At 29.9% G+C, this 21,803-nt stretch overlaps 1 protein-coding gene across 1 annotated transcript in view; it reads right to left on the bottom strand.

Annotated features, from left to right (window-relative positions):
* The window catches only part of LOC126734300 (uncharacterized), a 103,138-nt gene that overhangs the window by 5,623 nt on the left and 75,712 nt on the right, over window positions 1-21,803 (bottom strand). Inside the window, exons 6-10 of the mRNA XM_050437861.1 lie at window positions 20,829-20,951; window positions 5,299-5,477; window positions 3,748-3,926; window positions 3,603-3,688; window positions 3,315-3,544 (exon numbers count right to left, since the gene is read on the bottom strand). Coding sequence (XP_050293818.1) covers window positions 3,315-3,544; window positions 3,603-3,688; window positions 3,748-3,926; window positions 5,299-5,477; window positions 20,829-20,951 — 797 coding nt within the window. The remainder of the gene's footprint in view (window positions 1-3,314; window positions 3,545-3,602; window positions 3,689-3,747; window positions 3,927-5,298; window positions 5,478-20,828; window positions 20,952-21,803) is intronic.

The raw sequence follows: 21,803 nt of genomic DNA, 5'->3' as shown, positions 1-21,803 counted from the left end.
AGGTCCATAAACAACAATATTGGGCGGCCGTCGAAATACGACGCGAGTCCATTGTATTTGAGGAAGAAGAAGAAGATCCTGTTCTTGAAAGCAATTTCGAAAAGTGTTAGATAATGCCTAAAAAAAGATATAATATGTATAATGAACTATCTCAGCTGATGATTTTAAATATATTGGCTTTTTTTCAACTGGAAAAGGAACAAGTCCGAAACGGAATTGCACTTCAAATGACAAAATGTGATACAGCGAGCCGCAGATGCAACAAAATTGAGCACAACAACGATCGCAAATATAAAGAAGAATGAGATAAAATCAGAACAGGATTACGCAGCCCGTATATCTTCCAAGCAAAAGACAGCAAAAACCAAAATTCCAACATATTTGAAACAGAATTCGGGACACAATTTATTCTATGTACGCCAGAAAAGAATGTGTAATATTGGCAACAATAAGAGAAAAGTTCAGGGAAGAAATTGAATATTTTGAGTTTTCCTTTGACTCCTTAACAGGATGGATCAATAGTATAGGCTTCAAGTGGAAAAAATCAAATAACAGAAAATATTTGATGGACTTGCCAAATATTGTTCATAAAAGCATCAATTTTTTTAGGGAGTATATCAAAAATAGAAATCTAGGTCCGGAAGGTTTTACTCCAGTTTTCATTGACAAGACGTAGATTTTTAGCAAGGGATCATTTCGTAATAGCTGGCAAGATGACACCAAGCACACGGATTCAAGTAAAAATAGTGAAGGTAAAAATTATCTGGTTATATTTTTAGATTTTTTTTTGAATAAAAACTATTGCCCTTGTAAGGGCCCTCTAACTTCATAATTTCATCTATTTCATAGTTTCATATAATTTCTCTCTAAGACAATATGAGGGAATTTAACTCCATACACTACTCGTATGTGCATGAAACATTACTTATTAATTATATTAAATTTATGTTCTGGAAGAATGATTTCTAAAAGAAGAGAATTGAATTATCTTTTATTTTTAAGGTCATCGTTATATCGTGGTCCACGCCGGAACCAAAGATGGCTTCATCAAGGGTGCAAATTTAATATTCAAGAGTCGATTAAAGACGGGAGATTATCATGACAATATGAACAGGAAAAACTTCGAAAACTGGTTTAAAACTCAGCTGGTTCCAAATCTTCCCCCAAAGTCATTTATAATCATGAACAATGCAAGTTACTATTCTGGTTTGTTAGAAGAAATCCCGAGAAAATCTTGGACAAAGCAGAGGCTGACCGAATGGTTGAAGAAAAAGAATATTGGCTTTCCAGTAAAAGCCATGAAAGATAAAATATGGGGTATTGTACGCAGAAACTGCCCTAGTGAAAAAAAGTACTTCCTTGATGAATATGTTAAACCTTTAGGACACACAATTTTGCGACTGCCAGCATATCATTGCCAGTTTAATGCAATTGAAATGGTATGGTCGGAATGTAAACGAAAATATGATCAATATATTTCCAATTTTAAGGGGTCACCTTCAGAAGCTCTGACTACATGGGAAAGGGTAATAAACGAAATTTCTATAGATTATTGGCAAAAATATGTTTTTCATACAGAAAAGGTTATTGAAAAGGCTTGGGAGGCAATACAAGTATGTGATGCCTATGACATTCTGCCACTTGTGATTACGACTGACGAAGACAATATCTCTGATTTAAGTTCTGACTCTGACAATACTGACGAGATTGATTAAGCTTTTTTTGTTCTAGCAAATTTTATTTTATGATCGTCGTTTAAGTATTCTATCATATCGTTGCAATTTCATTAACTTGGTAATGCAATATGGCGTGTTTGTTTTGAGTTTGTATGGTTTATTTTTTGGAATGGTATTTTCATTTTAATGTGTTAATATATTCCTTCAAGCAGCATTTTTTTTCATGAACAAGTAAATTAAATTGTTAATATTTAAGTTTTTCCCAGTGAGTTAAAATAATTTTATACAATGGTATGGTTCACAATTTTTGTAAGCTCGGTTTTGTTACATCTTTTGCTCGTACCGAAGTCTATTTTTCAAATATGTTGTAGATTTGGTTTTTGCGGTCTTTTGCTTGGAAGATATACGGGCTGCGTAATCCTGTTCTGATTTTATCCCATTCTTCTTTATATTTGCGATCGTTTTTGTGCTCAATTTTGTTGCATCTGCGGCTCGCTCTATCACATTCTCAATTTGAAGTGCAATTCCATTTCGGACTTGTTGTTTATGTCCTATTATTTATAATTAATTATAATAATATTTGTTAATTGTTAAGTTTGTTAATAATACAATAAATACTACATGATTTTTTTAAATTTTTTGCGAATGACAGTATATACACGAATATAAAAATATAATATTATGCTGCTAAAATAAATCATTTGTTAATTTCTGAACGTATAAAAATACATAGCAGACTATTAATTTCTGGAGGCGATGGTAAAGTTTCTAACCTAATATTGATTGGCAAAAATATCTACGCCATACGTTTTTTCTCACCTGGATGACGTAACTACAAATGGGTATAATTTCGACTTTTTCTAAATGATCGTACCAAAAGAGCTTACGCACGATACATAGGGCGTTTATCGTCTGTCTCAGCCCACGTTATCATTGTAGGCAATATAAATATTTTTAATTATTACAACAAAAACATCTTTTATTAGTCAAATCGATATGCTGACTTATAGTGGGGCTGACTTTTAGTAGTTCTTACATGTCAAATCTTCCAAAATATTAAATTTTGCATCGCAATGTTATTTCTTTGGAAGAAAATATTGAAAAAAATTAAGGTTTGATATTTTCACTTAGTAATCATCAAATTGCACATAACTTAGAATAAATCATTATTTTCCTACTTTTGCTATCTGCCAAAACTTTAGGGACACACCATGTAAATAGTTCCAAGTCATTTCTTCTATATATCCTAATTCTACCTTATAAAAATAAAAGGTTTTCTCGATAACTCAAACAAAAAAAAAACAACATGAAGCTTTTTTCCGTCATACCAGCGTAACGTTTTAAAAGAACAAACGTAAGAACACAAAAACTTTAATTGAGTAAACATAACGGCAAAAAAGCCATAAAGACAAATGCATACCTGTTAATTACTTTTCTTAAAGGCGATTTCAAATCGTAAAAAACCGCCTTAACGTTAGTTAGGTATGTCTTAAGCTATGTTGTTAAATGCGGTATTGCACCGATGGCATATTATTTATTTGCACATAAATGAGTACATTATCGACCAGTATTTATGTCTGAAGTTATATCAGTTTTATTTTACATTGCTAAGGCAGCTTAAATCTGTATTTTTTTTACCTGATGTGAAATAGGATGTATTTCCATTTCTTCCATATCAAGATCATTATCGTCTTCTAAACTGCTATCTTCATCTTTCGTTTTCTCTTTAGTTGGACGCCTTTCTGTTTTTTCATTTTCTTTTGAGTTTTGCTCTTGCATTGATGCAGGTTTTTTCCACGCTTGTTTTCTTATGTTTTGCTGGTTCATGTTGGCATTTATTGACATCTTTATTGCAGGAACATTCTCACCTATTAATAAAACATTAATAAATAGAACACTTTTGAAAAAATTAAAAAATATGTTTACCTGATGAAATTGCTGCCTCATTTTCATGAATAATATCATCATACAGCATGTCCTGCTCGCTAAGTGATTGATCAACGTCTTGAGTCCTATTTAGATTTTTTTGTATTAAAATTTCACTTTTGTATGTAAAATTATTGATACTGACCTATCTTTGATTTCTGAAGAAGCTATTTTATCATCTTTTCTTTCTAAGGGATGAGGGTGGTGTTCGTAACTGGTATCTAAAGCTGGAGGTTTATTTGGCTGTAGCTGACAGTGGTCTAGACAGCCATGCCTACAAATCTCCACTTTGCATTTGATGTGAACACTTAAGGCATCTGGAAACTTAATTAAAAACTTACTTAATTAAATAGAATTGGAAAAAGAAATAATAAAATAGTAAAAGTGAATGAAAAAAAAAGATAATTACAAAACAACACAAAGATGCTAGAATGAAGGGTATCGTTATATTCTTCTTGCCAATAAACATTATTTACTGAAATCATTAAAAAAGAATAGTGATAGTGTAACATTAAAAATAATATCTAATTAATAAATGGAAAAAAGTAAAAGGATAATTAAAAATAGGCACATTATAATTTAAAAACATCTTTTTCTAAGATTCTCTTGCTTTTATCAGGCTAACTAAAAAATAAGGAACTATAAGTTAACGAAACATAAGTAACATAAGATAAACAACTTATAGGATTATATTAACAACGGAAAAATAGTTAAAAATATAGTAAAACTAGAACTCTAGAAATTTTAGGTACATATGTATAATTTGTACGTTGAAAATATTGCACTACCTGTTTATAAACTTAAAAACTTTTAAATAATTTCAAGAAAATCAGAAAACTAAGAAGTTATTTGTCGGTTTTATGAATTGAATAGAATTGTGATTGCGTCCTGATCCCATAATACAAAATTAAAAACTTTTTTCAAATTTTTTCTATTTTATTGTACTTTACGTAACGAGCTTAAAATATCTCTAAATATTTTTTTTACATTTTGAGCTTTAAATGTTAATTGTGCCAAAAACCTATTCTATCAAGCAATGACAAATAAAAATAAAGAACCTTTAAGAGCTTATTAAATGCAATTTAATATTATAAAATTCTATTTCTTTAATAATAATAGTTCAACTGGATTCATGTTACAGCGATCAATTAAAAAATTATTAATGTACAACCAGATATTGGCACAAAAAATTTAATTGAAGTTTAAATACTTAGAACCTTATTCAAAGAGCACCATAATTGATGAGTATATAAGTGATTATGTATTAAATATATTTTATAAGAAACTTAACTACATAACTTGCCATCACAGTTACGCAATAAAATCACTTTATTACCAGCAGGTACATATTATCCAAATTAACATATTTAAATCATACACCGTTTATCACTTCTATTACTTCATAAAAGTCCGCGATATGAAATTCTGAAATTATAATACAATGATCTGTGTTAATATGTTAATAAGTAATGATATATTGTGCGACAAAATAAACCGTTAACTGCCGATCAGGTTGATTGAATAATTTGGAATTGTAACTGGTATATTTTACCACATAGGGGGTCTAATTGGTATAATATAAACGGCTTTTATTTTAAATATAAATGTATCAAATAAAACTGATAAGAATTATATAGATTTAATTATAATAAAAGCATAATTTAATGGGATATGACGCTATATTTAAAAAACTTACTTTAAATGCATGGAAAAATGCATAAGTTATTACAGATGCTCTCTCATCGGCTCCTCTGGCTTTTAGGAACCTGCTGATCATTTTTGGTCTAAGGACGCATCCGAATTCGTCTGAAAGTTGTATCACGTGACCACCACCATCCGAAGCTACACATGATTTTACTCTCATGTCAAATTCACCTAAAATTGAAAAAAAAAAGTTAACAAATTATTGCCAAAGTTTGCATTAATTATTAAAAACCATCTGCCATCAGTAAAATGCTAATATTGAAGAAATTTTTTTCTGATAATATACAAAGAAAATTGTAACTTTGGAATGTTTTACCACTTTATCAATTGGTAAAGGACTTGACTCCTTGAATATGAGCTTCGCCACATGACCTTAAAAGCAAACTTAACAACTCTTAAAGAATTCCATTTTCGATCGAATACTCAATAATTCATATTTTATTACAAACGTCTGCATCAACTTTAGCCTATAAGTACTAATAAGAGCTCTATTACTAAACTTTTACAACAACTTCTCAATAAATCAATTTTTAATTTTCTTATATATAAAAAACCTATTCTTCAAATAAATATTCATGGATTTATCAAAGAAAATTGCGGCTAAGGTCTGGAAGTTAAGAGATCGACATTGCTGCTTCACAATTTGCATACTATTTTCGTTTTTGTAACCTTACACGGTAACGATATGTCTTTTTATATGAAATATAATATGGCTAGAAAATAGATAAGGAGCGGCTAACTGAGTAAACTGCAAATTATCCTAATCAGGTTTTCGAGTAACTCCAGAATTGTTTATGTTTGCGTTGGATTGATTTTATCTATTTTTGCAATTTATCACTAACAGATAAATATATTTTGGTAGATGTAATAAAAAGTTTAAAAGTTGAATATATCTTTAGACGTAATAATGTAATAATGGGTCTTTATTACATTATTAGAAACTGCAGAATGACAAGAAACTTCTTGTATTTAATAACATATGTTTCTCAAGAAAAACATAATAAATTGACCTGTTCCACTAGCGTACTTGGGAATTCTGCCTTAACAAGGATTATTCCACAGCAATAATTTTAACTATTTAAATCATAACATCTTAATTAAATTTGCATCACCACCCATTCAGAGAAGCACCTCTTGAATCTCATATATTAATAATGACATCTTCTTGTAAACCTGTAAATGTAGGCTACTTCAAGGTTCAAATCTAGAGCCTATTTTGTGTCTAATATTTATAAATGTCAACGGTGACAACGCTGCACGTAATACGAAACAGTGATTTTTGATTTTTATCTGATTAATTCAAATTATTTTAGAAGGTTTTTAAAACAATGAAATAATTAGCTATAGTGTTTTAATACATTGCGACTTCGTTAAAGACCTATGAGTAAATACCCTCTTTTTTGCATTAACAACAAGCAAAATTTCAACTGTCCTCACGTGTTTGTTTACGAGTGTCGATAAAAATATCAATACACGGTCAACTCAGAAACACAGCTTGCTGAGAATTACAATTTGCTGTTTTGCCGGGCTGCTAGTAAGGTCTCTAGGTCGAGAATGGGGTCTGAATCAGTATGCGAAAAATGTACAAAGACAATTTTTCCAAAACTGCGTGCAACAGAATTCAGTTTGTGTAGTAGTTGGTCAATATCAGGGTTAGATGTCGTCTATCTCTCGATTTTGAAGAGGTTGATCGATCTATTCAGTCATCGAAAAATCTACTCAGGCTGTTCAAAGCTCTCATAAAGCTCTGTATCCTCCCTTGCTTCAGCTTGTAATAGTGTTTATTCTCGGTCTCGGCCAGAGCCGTCACTATCAGATTACTGGAATAACTTAGCGACAAAAAATCTATCCATAATCGACCTGATCCCATAACAAATTCTCAAAAGACTGGACCAGGTGATGTTTATTCTGAAATCCAGGATCGCAACCCTAGGTCAAAGAATGTATTAATTTTGAACTTTCCGGAAAGCCATGCAATGGATTCCAGGGCGAGAATTTATTATGGCAGAAAACAGATTATTTTACCAAAATAAACGTATAGCGCGACAATTTTAAAGCATTCTGTTTGGCTAGACATGCTAATAATATTATAATAGGTAATATATATAATTTTAAAGTTTCTCTCTTTAATACAGCTATTGCATCGCTAATCGCTATATTTATAGAATAAAGATCTTTTAAATAATCCTGAAATCCGTCTACACCAGATTTAACTATTTTGCAGCGCCATAAATTTACAAAGGCATATAAAAAGCTCAAAGTCAGGTCTGCAACTAAAGAACACTTGTGTGTCCGTCATATTGATGGAATGCCAAGGGTCTTGAAGAATAATAGCCACAAAAGAGGAAAAAAACAGTCAAACACACATGTTGACATGATGTTTACATGAAAAACAGTTTTTCATGTAAACATCACAGCTATGTAGTGTAAGAGCCTGATAATGATGATAAGTGAACTCATCGAAATGCATAACTATTGACAAAATTTACTCATTGCCGCTTTGTTGAGAAAAGTCGTCCTGCTCTTTCCAACCCGCTATATTATAGCCACTCCATTTTAAGAATGGACTTCTACTTACAAAAATTATCAAGATGCTCTACAATTCATTTCCTCATTTGGGCATGGATATATTCTAACCATCTGAGAGCAATTGAGAAGCTGGTCAAAAAGTATTTCTTCGTTCCCTAGTCTTCAAGGCTCATATTAAAATTTACCAGAATTTTCATATTAAATATAAGATAATGGAGGATATATTTAACATCAATAGTCTTAAAGTAAGGAGTAAGGTATAGTAAGGACTTGATCAGTTTTACTCACATCTTATGAAATATAAAATGGAATTTTTAATTGCCCTAATGTTTCGAAAACTGTGCTATTCAATATCAAGATCAATAATAAATGTCAGAATCCTACTATGTTTCGCCTGCCTTTCTATCATGATACTTACGGTTTCTTTTCTTCAGTCATCAAAATGTGAAAATGATAAGAGCATTTAATGAACTTAATTTTGATCCCTTCGTACATAGGTCCTGTATGAAATGAAAAGCAAGGATAAAACAATAAATGCACGTAGATTCTCGCAAGTTGTAATTAAAGATTTTAAATTTCACTTCAGAAAAGGTATTATTTTAAATCCTTATGAAACTAATACAAATCTTTTGTTTGATCAATTTATGATACATTTTAATTGGTATTGCAGCCTTTCCTGTGACAAAACACCTTAGGTAAATACAAAATAAAAAGCCAAATTGAGTTCTCTGTCGAAGTTCTAGCAAACTTAGACAAATTAAAATCGTTAAATTGGTTAAGAAAGCAGACGAATTCTGATTCATTAAATAATTATTATAAAAATTTAAACAAAGTTATTAATAAAAATATACAAGATGAAAAACGAGAGTTTTATGAAAGCAAAACTTATAACTCTAGAAATAGAACAAGAACGCTTTGGAACATTACAAATGAAAAGTTGGGTAGACAAACAAAAAATAAGTAAGATTTCATTATTGCCATTACAGATAATGTAAAAAAAAACTGTTAAGAGTTATACTGAAAATTTGCTAATTTTGCAATTACATTTAATTGAATAATTCAAGATTCGCTTATTAAAATTTTTTAAAACTTTGCACGGGGGTTTGCCAGATTGGTCTCTTCAAAAAGTTATCTTAAATTTTTTCTGTAAAATGTACAGGGAAGCCAATAATTGACCCCCTTAAAATTTACATGGGATTTCCTATGTTCCGCTCGGCGACGCACCACCCGATATGACCGACAGTTGTAAAAGTGGGTGATGATTTCTCAAGTCAGTATAACTGCGGACTTGGAAATTCACAGGGTGGCCCTTTAGGGTCGTTGCTTTTCCTATTATATGTTAACGATTTCTCAAAATTCATTGGCCATGATAAATTGTTCATGTACGCAGACGATACTACTATTGTAAATACAGAAGAAAGTATGGAGGAAATAGAATTCAAAGCCTGCTTTAGTATAAAAAAGTTAAACAATTGATCTGAGGGAAATCACCTTATAATAAATTTGGGAAAAACTAAATGCATAAGCTTCTCAAAGAATATGTTGGAGGCTCGGAGTTTTTCATTTTTCCTTTTCTTTTAGTTTTTTCAGAGAGTTGGATACTGTTTCAATTGTCTGTGAATCGTCAATTCAGTTTTTGGGATACATAATAGACCAACACCTATCTTTTCCTTCTCAAATTGATGAGATATGCAGCAAACTATCTAGACTGTATTTTTCATTGTTTACCCTTAAAAGGCATCTAGGAATGAAGGATCTACCGAGTGTGTGCTATGCGATAGAGTGTCCTCTCTTGACCTCACATGTTGCTGTTTGGGGTAATAGATCAGAGGCACAAAGGGTATTTGTATTCCAAAAAAGATTTATGAGACTGATTTTTGGTTTAAAATATAATGAAGGCTGCCGTGAAACATTTAAAAAAAATAATGTTTTAACAATTTCCGGAATTTATATATTTAAATTATTGTTGTACATATTTAAAAATCAAGAATATATCTCCAAAGTATATGATTTTAATAAATATAATGTTAGATGTAAGGATGCCCTTTATCTGCCAAAATTTAACTTTTTTAATTTTAAAAAGACCCCTTATGAAGGAATTAGCTTATTTAATCTACTGCCTGCTTCGATAAAACAAATAGATAACTTTAATTGATTTAAAAATAGACTAAAACGGTTTATTATAAGTTCTGTCGTCTTTGATATCAACGAATTTAGCAACATGCTGAAAGTCACTCCCTTAGAACATTGAAAGGCTAGAAGTAGCATGCCGTGGAACTATGGGCAGGTTTGTTTGCTTGCAACATCTCTGATGCAATGATGCCAAATGCTTATAGAGAAATGGTAAAAATCACTTTATAATAGCATACAAATTTTCAGTTGTTTCCGAAGGCACAAAACAATACTACTGCTCCCCTTTAATAAAATATCAAGCATTTTTTTAAAATAAATTTGGTAAGATATCGAATATATTGAAGTCAATATACGTTAAATAAATGAAAATAAAGTACGAAGAAACGAGTAAACGGTAATGGCATCGCAACGCCGCTCGATCGCATTGTTGATGTCACCGATACAAGCACTCTTTACCAGTGACGTCGTCAACAAATATTTACCTGATAAATTTTTATTAATTATTAAAGAGTTTGACTATAAGTAATATTACCATTTATGAGCTATTTATGTGTTTTTTTTTTTTGGACTTCATTAGAGGAAGGTCCTAATAAAAGGCAGCATTTTTGTCAAAGCATTTTTAAGGAAATTAAATATTTTATTAATATAATATTATAGATTTCTTAATAAATCATGTTTTAAGACACAAATTTTTAACATTTTGCAAAATTTTATTGTTATTGTTATATTGGACAAAACTCAGTTTTACATCACTTACTTATATCACATAATATATACTTCTATGGTGCTGACTTTTTCAAAGAGACAGTATTGCTTCAGCGGAAAAAGTTAAAACTACAAGGATGTTCAAATTGTGAAGGAGTTGCAGGTTTTTTGTAGGTTATAAGATTTTTATTATGAGTATTTAGCCTATATAATGGTTTTGAGACATTTAATAGTGACCTATATAATTCCTAATACCAATTATTATATCATATTAATTTATACTAAAAAAACAAAGCTTACCTAAGAATAAAGACTATGTACAATAGATTAGATAGTTTATTAGTAGTAATATACAAACAAGTACTTTTACAAGCCAAATAAAATATGTAGTATGTTGCCCAACATTTTTCGAAAATCATGTTATTATTTCTTAAGTATTTTAATAATGACTTGAGATCTAATTCAATTTCTTTGGCGCAAATTTGTTTGTTGCAATCTTCGAATTTTAATTTTCTTTATTTTTTTTTCTATAATTTGGTGACAAGTGACTTAGCTTTTAAAACGGTGGAATCATCAGTGCTTAGGTCCTCAGGATATCATTTTGATTTTACCCTAGAATAATATACATAAAAATATAGTCTTACCAAAATTAAAAAAATGTATTATGATAATCCAATTGATCAATAAAATGTATGTTATTATAAAGAATCTTTGTAATATCATACATTTAATTAATATTAAATATTTTAATATTAAACAAATATAACACAACAAAAATCCTATATCACTTTTAAATAAGATATATTGTAGATTGAGAAGGGAGTCGTTTCGGCTGATCCGCCGCTCAGCACTGCTACCTGTGAGATATTTTGTGCATAACTCTACTTGTCTTAGTTTGTCTCAAAAAGTCTTAGACTTCTGCCGTACAAAGCTATATTTTTGGGAGGTAGTTGTCCCACTTCTTGAGGTGTTGGTTGTACCCCTTCCAGGTACTTGAGCCTCTTGCAGAGTTGGGTCGGGCATTCACAGAGCAGGTGTTCTGCTGTTTCTGTGGCATTGCTGCAAAATCTACATTGGTCGTCCTCTGTTATACCTATTGCCTTTAGGTGATATTTCACTGGACAATGACCGGTTAGGAGTCCGACTGCTGTTCTAATGTCTGATCTGTTCATGTCTAGGAGCTGTTCAGCTCTTTTTCTAGAAGTGGTTATAAACTTTTTTGCCTGTCTTAGTCCTGGTGCTCAAATAAGATATATAGAATAGGATAATACATGGCAAAAAACTAGTAGTCAATTTTGAGTGTATTTTTACCTTTTCCTTGGCAGAGTCAGGGAATGTGTACCAGTTAAACAAAAACGGCTTTGATGAGAAATTGTAATTGTTGACCTAGACCCCACGATTACTGTGGAACTATTAATCTCAGATGCAGTTATTGTTGATGATGAATGATTGGATCTGTAATTATACAAAATTTGGTGTATCAAAAATATTAATCTGTTTTAATTATCCATACTTATCTATATTAGCTTCACTGTTTGTACTGTATGCCATTTTGGAAGCTAAAGAAGTTTTTGCACTCTTCAGGAAAGCTGCCCCTGCAGCTTTGAAGGATAAATCACTTGGTAAATTAACTGAATTATCCGCTGCTGTGTTTTTAACCAGTGCATCAGAAATCCTAGTAAAAAAATAGTTTTACACACTTACCTAATTTAATTAGTATTAGTTATAAATAAAGCTTATATGAGTAACACTAATCCTTTTTATGATGATTTTTTTATACTAGAAAAATATATTTTAAAAAAATTATCTTTGAGGTAGAGCTGATTTGTTTTATAGTCTGGCTACTGATAATATTATCTTCCTTATATAAGAAATCACTTCTAAGGATGTGATCTGAACAAACAAATATGTTCTGTTTAATTGTGTTGATTTCCATTAATGAAATCCATTGTTCCCTTTGGGCATATATTAGGCAGTCTATAATAAGTATTTGATATTTAATCAAAAAGCAAAAAAAATTACAGTAATGAATTAATATGTGGTGCCAATTACTATATATATTATTGTAAGTTGCAATATGGTAAAACAAAAAAAATTATCGACCAAATTTAAGGGAAAGACAAAATTAACTTTATACATAGATATCAATATCTAAATAAATTTCAAAATTCTTTAAAGGCAATAAAAAATTAGTAATTTCATCTATCTACCTAATGTCTATATTAAAAAAACATAACTATACATAGATAGGTACATGGGTATTAGGTATGCCTTCTTTCTGCCAAAACAACAAAAAAAAACATAAAATCCTGCAATAAAACCAGGGACAAAATTCTAGTTTTATATTTTTTATAGCCTATTGATAGATGAATATGTTCAAAAAAATATAAATATTTAAAAATATAAATATTTTGGTATTTTACGCACACTTTCACATTCAAGTTTTTATTAGGTTTATATCTATAAGATCCCCTATTCTACGTTTATGATGATGGTTACCCCATGATGTGATGTTATGAAAGTATCGGTACTTACTTGTGAAAAGATCGGCTTGAATCACCTTTTTATCATGATGCGGCACAAACGACACAAGTTTTTTCCATCCTAGCAATTTAAAAAAACACTAAAATGTGGCCTTTTTCCTTTTGAAACCGAAAATTAAAGAAAATACACGAATTCCGAAAATAAACAAAAAGCCGTTTGACAGATGACACTACGCGTATGGCTCAGGCGCTTAAGCTCCGGTGTTGTCGCTTCAAATTTTTTAGGAGCAGTTTTAGGGATAAGAATGTTAATAATTTTGTTTTTTTTTTTGCTTAAGGATATTATATTTATTCTTAAAATAGGTTCATTGTAGTATTTATACTTTTTATTTTACATTTTCCTATAAAATACAACACAAATAAATTAAATTAACGTTATAATGGTTGTTAAAATATAGCTAAAAATTTCCTCCGTTGGAAATTTGCGTCGACTTGACAACAGAGAATCGGCAAATATGTTTGTAAACAAAACACCCCTCTTGCCCCTGTGCACATGTTGGACTCAAACAAAGTTGTTGTTTACTAATTCTAGCCTTTCAATGTTCTAAGGTCACTCCTGCCTAGTCAGTGTCTGTACTTTGTTTGTACTATTTGTTGGTAATTTTGTGGTTACTATAGTTTCTAAGTTTTATATGTGGCTAATTAAGTTTTTTTATAATAGCTTTACTCTTTTAAATAAGTTAGTTAGGATTATAAGTTTCTTTCTCCTAACTTGTCTTATTTTATTGCATTAAATGTATTAAATGAGTATTAAATGACCAAATAAATCAGCAATCAGTAATCAGTTAATTCATTTAAATTAAGACTTAAAAAACTAAGTGCTGAAATTGTCTATAAGGTTATGTTTTACGTTTTTGTTTTTTTTTTGTTTTTGCTATAGTTGCTATGTTCATTTTCATATTATTAATTATATTCTTTGCATTTTATTGTTATCATTATATATTTTATTATATTCTTGTAAATTGGCTATGCCTTTGAAATATCTTTGAAATTACTTCTCTAGTCTGGACATCAAAGGTAACTATGTCACTTTGTAGAAGTTTAAGTTTTATTGGCGCAATGTTTTGAAGGAGTTGAACCTGGAAGCGTCAATCAGTATATTACGCCTTTTTTTTGAGTCGTATCTCCGATATACCCTTTTATGTTGCGATGCATGTTGCGATGCGACCAAATTTGAGCGTTCCAACCCTTGGATCAGAGTTCTAAAATATGGCTCAGTGGCTCCAAAATATAAGCTTGTATTGTAACAAGGCAAAAAAATCTCTGATGTTACATTTACTGAACCTTTTAAAATTCCTTTATTTAAATATTTGACTTTTTTCGAATTAACCTATGACCGTGTTCTATAATTATACTTGTAATGTCCATGTAAGACATAAGAGGTAATGATTTAATATGTATTTATATTCCATGTTATTGTGTATCATTTTACTAGCTTTATTTATAAAATTTATACTTTTTTTGCAAGAAAGAAAAGTTTTTATTGTATTTTGTACAGTACCTTATCTGGCAATAAAAGAATATTTTATTTATATTAGACTTGCAAGCACGTGAATCGCAGTAAGGATATTTACTAAAGAAATATACAAAAGTTGAAACTACTTGAATATAAATAAAGAAGTGATTTTGAAGACCAAATTACTATAATAATCAAGACTACTTTGTAACAATGTTGTAAAGAGAAAATACTTAAGATTTTTAAGGGAGAATACTCAGAATGCAAAAAGAACATAATTAGGTTTTTCGGTTATGAGAGACAGAAATAATAAATCCTTTAAAGAACGTCCTTAATTGTCATTCTTATAGGAACTTGTATAACATATACATATTTTCAAAAATTCACTACAAACTGCATAAGAAATTATTAAAGTAATAGCAGAATACTAAAATATTCGGTAGAATTATACTGAATTTATAGTTGAAATAAAAAAAAGCTGAGAAATATTATACTTTGGTATTTTCAGCCATGGTTACTTATTTCAGACACAAGTATAACTAGAAAAAATATTTTATAATACGCAGCATGAAAATGATAAATTATCACTTTTTTAGGATTTTATTAATTTTTTAGGTTATTAGGTTATTTATTTATTTATTACTGTTCACATATAAAAAGTATTGGAAATAGAAACAACTAATAGTTTCCCATAGTAATTATAATGCCCATATAAAATTGTTTATAATTTACTTTGTTTTACCGCAAATTAGAATACAATACATTAGAGCCGAAGCAGAAATGAGGCTACCGAAGCAAAAGATGGATCAGTTAGATACAGTAACCGCAGGCCCATACATTGTTCTTCTGAACGTTTCGAGAACAATAAAAATAAAACTGATAGTCATCTGGCATACGAGCTTGATATATTTATGAATACTCTTTTGCAACATGAAGTAAACATAAAATTGTATTTCTTTTAAATGTCTAGCAAGATAGCGACTGAAAGAAGACATCGTTATGGTCAGTTATTTTGATATTAAATTGGGCATATCTGCTTGAAGATCAAGATGCACATCGGTGATATTGTAGGTAATCTCTTTATGCCATTTATGTAGTTGAAATGTTTTGCTTTACAGGATTGTATTTCAAATTTGTCCAAGTTGGCAAAAATAAGATAAATTTTAATTTGTAATAGTCACTTTAAACAAATTTTAATACTGATAATGATTATTATCATCACAATACAGCAAACACTTTTATTAATTTTAATGAACTTAAAGATTATCTAGATATACTTACTAAAAAACTCTCTAATGGAACGATAAAATAGATTAAATATTGATTAATATAAAAAAAGTGAGTGAACAACTGGGATTTTTAAAGGTCATATGTTCAGAAAGCCGGTTATTTAATGGTAATTAAAGAAATGTGTTTGGCAGGATGGTAATATATAAAAAATATATTTAGCTTAAACCTTGTTTATTTGTTTAAGAAATGTTTTAATAAAAAAAACCTTAAAACTCTCTGCGACATAAATTATTATTCAAATTAAACTTGAAATGTAAATGTAAGAAGACCGCAAAATCTATAGTATCCAGCTTGTGGTTTTTCTTTATTAGGTAGTTTCTTCGGTGGTTTATTATTAATTTACGTTTCTGAAAATAAATAATGAATATTTGAGTGAAATTTTATATATTGTGACTAAAAGCTATTTCGTCTTAAATTCATTTGGAAAATGTTGTCAGTTTTACAGAAAATTTCAAAGTACATTCTGAGTGGGCGAAGAACGTTCTAGTTAGTGTGTGAGTTATTTTAAAATAAAAATATATTAAATTTGTAGAACGATGGTCTTCGGTTTTCGTCTATGCTCATTCTAGTTCATTCAGTTGTCGTTTAACGAAGTCATAGTTTATATGATGGCCTACGACCGAAAGCGCAAGGCTGATATTAATATATTTCTTACGCTGAATACGTGTTGCTGTTCTATTTAGCTTGGTGCAATTTAAACAGTGATTTATTTATAAATGATATAAAACAATAGTTTAAGTCAAAACAGTAATTTGTTCACCGCTGAGTATTATTTTAGTGAACCACGTGAACATAGAGTGATGATTGCTAACCAAGTATTGAATAGTAAGAAAACGACTACCAAAATTGATACACACCAGAAAAAACCACTGTATCGATTTTGTCAAATAGATAATAGTTAATACATATTTAAGGAAATTTCTGATGGTTGTAATAATTTTAAGCACTTTTTGCATTATCTATACACGAAGGCTAATAAGAAATCTAAGATTGTTTTTGCATTAAGAAATTAGATCTTCTATTACTAGTGCCGCTAGTATTGGATTTGCAAAAGATTTTCCATCGAAGCCTTATAAGATTTTGATAGTAGTTGGTATCAGACATGCTCATCAATTCTATTATAAAAGAGCATATATTTATTCACTGATAGTGAGCCATCAATTTAAACTATTATGTTTAGGTAATCATCGTCTTATTGAGGACTCTTGAGTAAATAATTATATTATATCTAAAGATGTTAAGATATACAATAAGTTTAAAAATGGTAATTAGTTTGTAACAAGATAATATAAGAATCAGAATAGATGAAAGAATTTGAAAGAACATTAATTTATACAAAAAGTCTGATGTGTGTGCGATAAGTATGGTTTGAACTTTGGATTTTGAGGATAGTTTTCAGTAAGATAAATGTACATTAATAATAATATAACTTGTTAGAAGGGTGACTAAATCTTGACATCTTACAATTTAAAAGCAATCTTCCATATTAAGCACCAAAATGGACAATATAACTAGGTTTCACTAATCAAAATAATTTCAGTAATCTAAATCAAAGTACCTTCAGTAATGTAAACTAGTTAAATTAAGTTAGTTAACAAAAAATAAAGCAAACAGCTATTGTAACGTCAACCAGAATAATTTATTTATAACCTAATTTGCTAAGTAGTTTTAAAAGGATTAGAGTAGTGATGTGAATACTCAACCGCAGTGAAAATTCCTTACAACTGGTTGATCAGAACTCAAGCCAATAAATTATTATAAGAAAATTAACTTAAACGAAACATTAAGAAACAGATAAAAATAACAAACTTAACAAGAATAACAGAAAAAGTATAATAGCTGAATTTGAGGAATTCGGTAAGTCACTGAAGTAAAGATTATACCAAGTAAAAACCAACTCAGTTACGCATTTGATGTATGAAGAAGCTTACCTAGAAACTAAATATAATTTTAATTATCGTAATATATGGATTAACATAATCTGTTACTAATTAAATTCAGTTTTTGAAATTACACAATCTGAAATAATTTTTTCTTTGCATTTCAATAAAAATTATATCCGATACCGGTTTCAGTAGAGTTCCAATAAGGTATCATGAGTAATTATTAAGACTTAAATATCTTGCATCATTAATTCTTTTGGTAGATATAACATATGGCCTATTTCATGGCACCACTTAGAAAAATCGTTAAATTTTCTCTCAAAAAGAGTTGATGCTAAGCAAAATTAAACGTCCTTAATTAAACTTGGCATTTCGTTGACCTTCCAAATTGTTTTTCTAATTTTAATATTTAACATCGATCTTCGTGGTTAATTTGCTTGGTTTCTTTTCTGTAAGGGGATTATCCGGATGATCATTAATCAAAAGTCTAAGCATTTTACATTGATATCAATGTATTTCGAAAACTATATTTTCACTCTCATGTTAATTGGTATTCAGATTTTTAGACAATTTCTATTAAGGATAGTTGCTAGAAGTAATGCGATTTTCATCACGAATGTTCTTGTGCTATTTCAAACGTAAGTTATAAAAAGAAGCCCATTAATTCTAAAGAGTTTAGCAGCAATAAAGGTCAATGATCTCAGTATATATTGGCCAATCAAAGATAACACCTGTTTCGCCAACTAAAAGACATAATCAGATCTTCAACCTTAAGACCAACAATTCTGTCTTTACAGCAAAAAAAATCTGTTTATTGGTTTCTTCAAACTCATCAAATTCATCACGAAACAAAGATTAGATAAAAAAGATACCTACAATGTCAATATCATATTAAATTTGAATTACTGGGATGATGTTTTTTACATCGTAATTTCCGACAATAGTAATACTTGCAGTATTTTATAATTTCTGTTTTAAAAAAAGATCGCAGATTGCTTTATCTATATACAATTTTTATTGATATTTCTTATTTTGCGTTAATTTTATTAATGTTTCTAGTCGTTGTTATCTTTATATGTACTATCGTGTCGAAAAAAAACTGGGACAGCAAAATCTCCTAAGTCTCTTGGTCTATTAGAATAATATATTTTGATGTTGTCAAAGTTAATTTAATTTTGTGACAGCCGCGTCAACAAAATCGTTCTTTCAAAATGCATTATCATCTCAACAAAAAGCGATAATATATATTCGTCTCATGGATGGAGTTCCTATAAGAAGAATCGCAGAAGAATTGGGCATTAGTAAAAAACCGTTTCCTTAGCTAAGGCAAAAATTCCAGAATATGGAGCTATTGTAAGAAATTCAGGTTCTGGTCGACCAAAAATTTCAAACAACATTCAAGATAGAGAGTTAATTGGCTTTCTAAGAAACAATCCGTTTGAAACAGCAATAAAGGCGAAAAAAGACACGCATTTTCCTGGTTCTGCTAATACAGTTCGTAGTAGGATAAGAAATTCGGAAATTGAAAGTGGCTGTGCAACAAATAAAATATTTTTGACTGAAGCAAACAAACAGAGAAGATTAGAATTCGCCAATCAATATGCACACTGAAACAACATATGGAAAACGGTAATATTTTCGGATGAAAAAACCTTTCAATCGTGCAATAATAGCAAAATCCTCGTTTACAGGCCTTCTAATACCAGATATGATGAAAGATATACACATAGGACTAATCAAAGTGGACGTTTTAGCCTGATAAACGTTTGGGCCTGAATTAGTTTTAGAGGACCAGACGTTTGTCAAATAGTGCGGGGAAGGCTTAATGCCTTAGGATATTGCAATATCCTGGACAATGTTATGATGCCATCGGTTGGTGTAGTCTATGGGCAAGATTTTATCTTCCAATATGATAATGCTCCTACACATAGAGCCCGTATAGTTCAAAACTATCTAGACGAATTCAAGTTTTACCGTGGCCCTCGAAAAGCGCTGATATCAACCCAATTGAAAACGGTTGCGGTAAAATGGTAAAATATATGTATAAAGAAAACTTTAGGCCTAGAAATCAGGATGAATTACGCCTAAAGATAAATGACGCATGGGACCAAATAACCGAAGAATATCAGAAACTTAATTTTAAGTATGCCATAACTTTTGCAATCTGTAATTGATAATGACGGTGCGCTTACTAAGTTTTAATAATTTTTTATTCCATATTATCAAAAAGATATTAGTTATAGTTAGTTTTGGTTTATTTATAAAATGTGTTCCAAATAAAAAATAAACGTCGAAAAATAAAAATGTTTTGTATCAATATTATTATTTAAATATGTAATTATTATTAAGACTCCAAAAATTTATAATGCGTAAATATGCATACCATACCCAAGGAATGCGATTTACTATTATAGACTAGGAGATAAATCCCTAGCTAAATTTTAATGTGTCAGTTTTTTTCGGCACGATGGTACAATGGAGGCTGTTAGTCATAAGTTTTACGAAAACATCAAAACCTCTAAATTTTTTATATTAGCCTTGATAAAGATGAAAAATATATATCGTCGAAACGTCGGCTTATTAAAAACTTGAGGTTTGATTTGTTGTCTCTAATCCCGCTACCTACATTTTCACCATAATACCTAATTGAGGGTACTATACTCTGTCAACATGCAAAATTATTTAAACCTAGACCTACCACGGAATCCAAATAAATTAATAAATTACATCACGTCATTTGTAAGTATTTTGAATGCTCGCCAACGAGAATTTAAATTTATGTCACATATTAGGACGAGGGCCGATATAATGCTAATTAAATGTAAAAAAATTCCACGTTGATTTAATAGCAACGGTATACACGAGTTCATTGCTATTTTTCATGTTGCGAAAAAAGAACACGTACCTCGAAATAACTTATAACATTATGTGAAACAGTTAATCCTGTAATATAACCAACACGTATTATTAATAATATCCTTACCTCGATAATCATTAATGGCCACGACAAGAGTTAATGTAGATCCTAGTGGCACTATCCCACTAACTGGTGGTGCCCACGGACCTTTTCCATGTTGGATTTCCATCCAGCAGTCTACATTATCTCCTGAAAATAATAAATATATATATTTTTATTATATATTGCTGCTACCCTGGGTCACCCTAAGGAAGAAACTATATAATGTAGTTAATAGGCCTAACGGCAGGAAAATTAGTTTCATTGTAAGCGAGTGACTTATGACCTTTACATAAAGAATAACTAAATGGCGGCAACCATTGAATGTCTGTGCAAATTTTACGATTCGTTAACCTGGGTTTATTGCGTCGCGAATGTCGGTAAGCCGAAAGGGGTATTTATGTTAATTTTAAGCAAGTTTTTAAGCAAGCAGATAATAAATAAAGGATTTCCTGGAGATAAATAATATTTTATTTTATTTACAATATTCATACAACGTGTCAGAAATATTGTAGAATTTATAGCATTTTTTTGTTGAACAAATTTTCTTAAATTGGAAATACATAAAAAAGTAATAAAACATTAATTACTTATACATGATGATTCATCTAAAAAGCTTCAATCCTTTAAGCGCGGGGTTTATGCGTAGTTTCTGAAAATATCCTTAATCTTTAAGAAATTATAGAACTTTGAAATACCAAAAATACGTTTTAGAATTTAACTGAAAATAAATTTAGTTTTACTTTAAACCTAAATTTATTAGGTTAAGTAAATTCCGTTAAGAGAATGTGCTATTCCATTATTGTTGATTTGTAAATAATTTAGGCTCATTTTAGCGACTAAACAATTCTCGGTTCGTGCTTCAAATTTAGACAGACCAATTAGTTGTTTTGTGAACTATGATTAAATTGCATGAAAATTGTCGAAAGTTTTAAATTTGTCAGTTATGGTGTACTTAAATGCAGAGAGAGTAGAAATTATTTGTTTTTTTTTTTAAATTGA

The sequence above is a fragment of the Anthonomus grandis genome, chromosome 3, assembly GCF_022605725.1.
Source record: "Anthonomus grandis grandis chromosome 3, icAntGran1.3, whole genome shotgun sequence".
NCBI classification, from domain to species: domain Eukaryota; kingdom Metazoa; phylum Arthropoda; class Insecta; order Coleoptera; family Curculionidae; genus Anthonomus; species Anthonomus grandis.
Note: the sequence above shows the minus strand (reverse complement) of the source record. Positions and strands in the feature narration are given on the sequence as shown.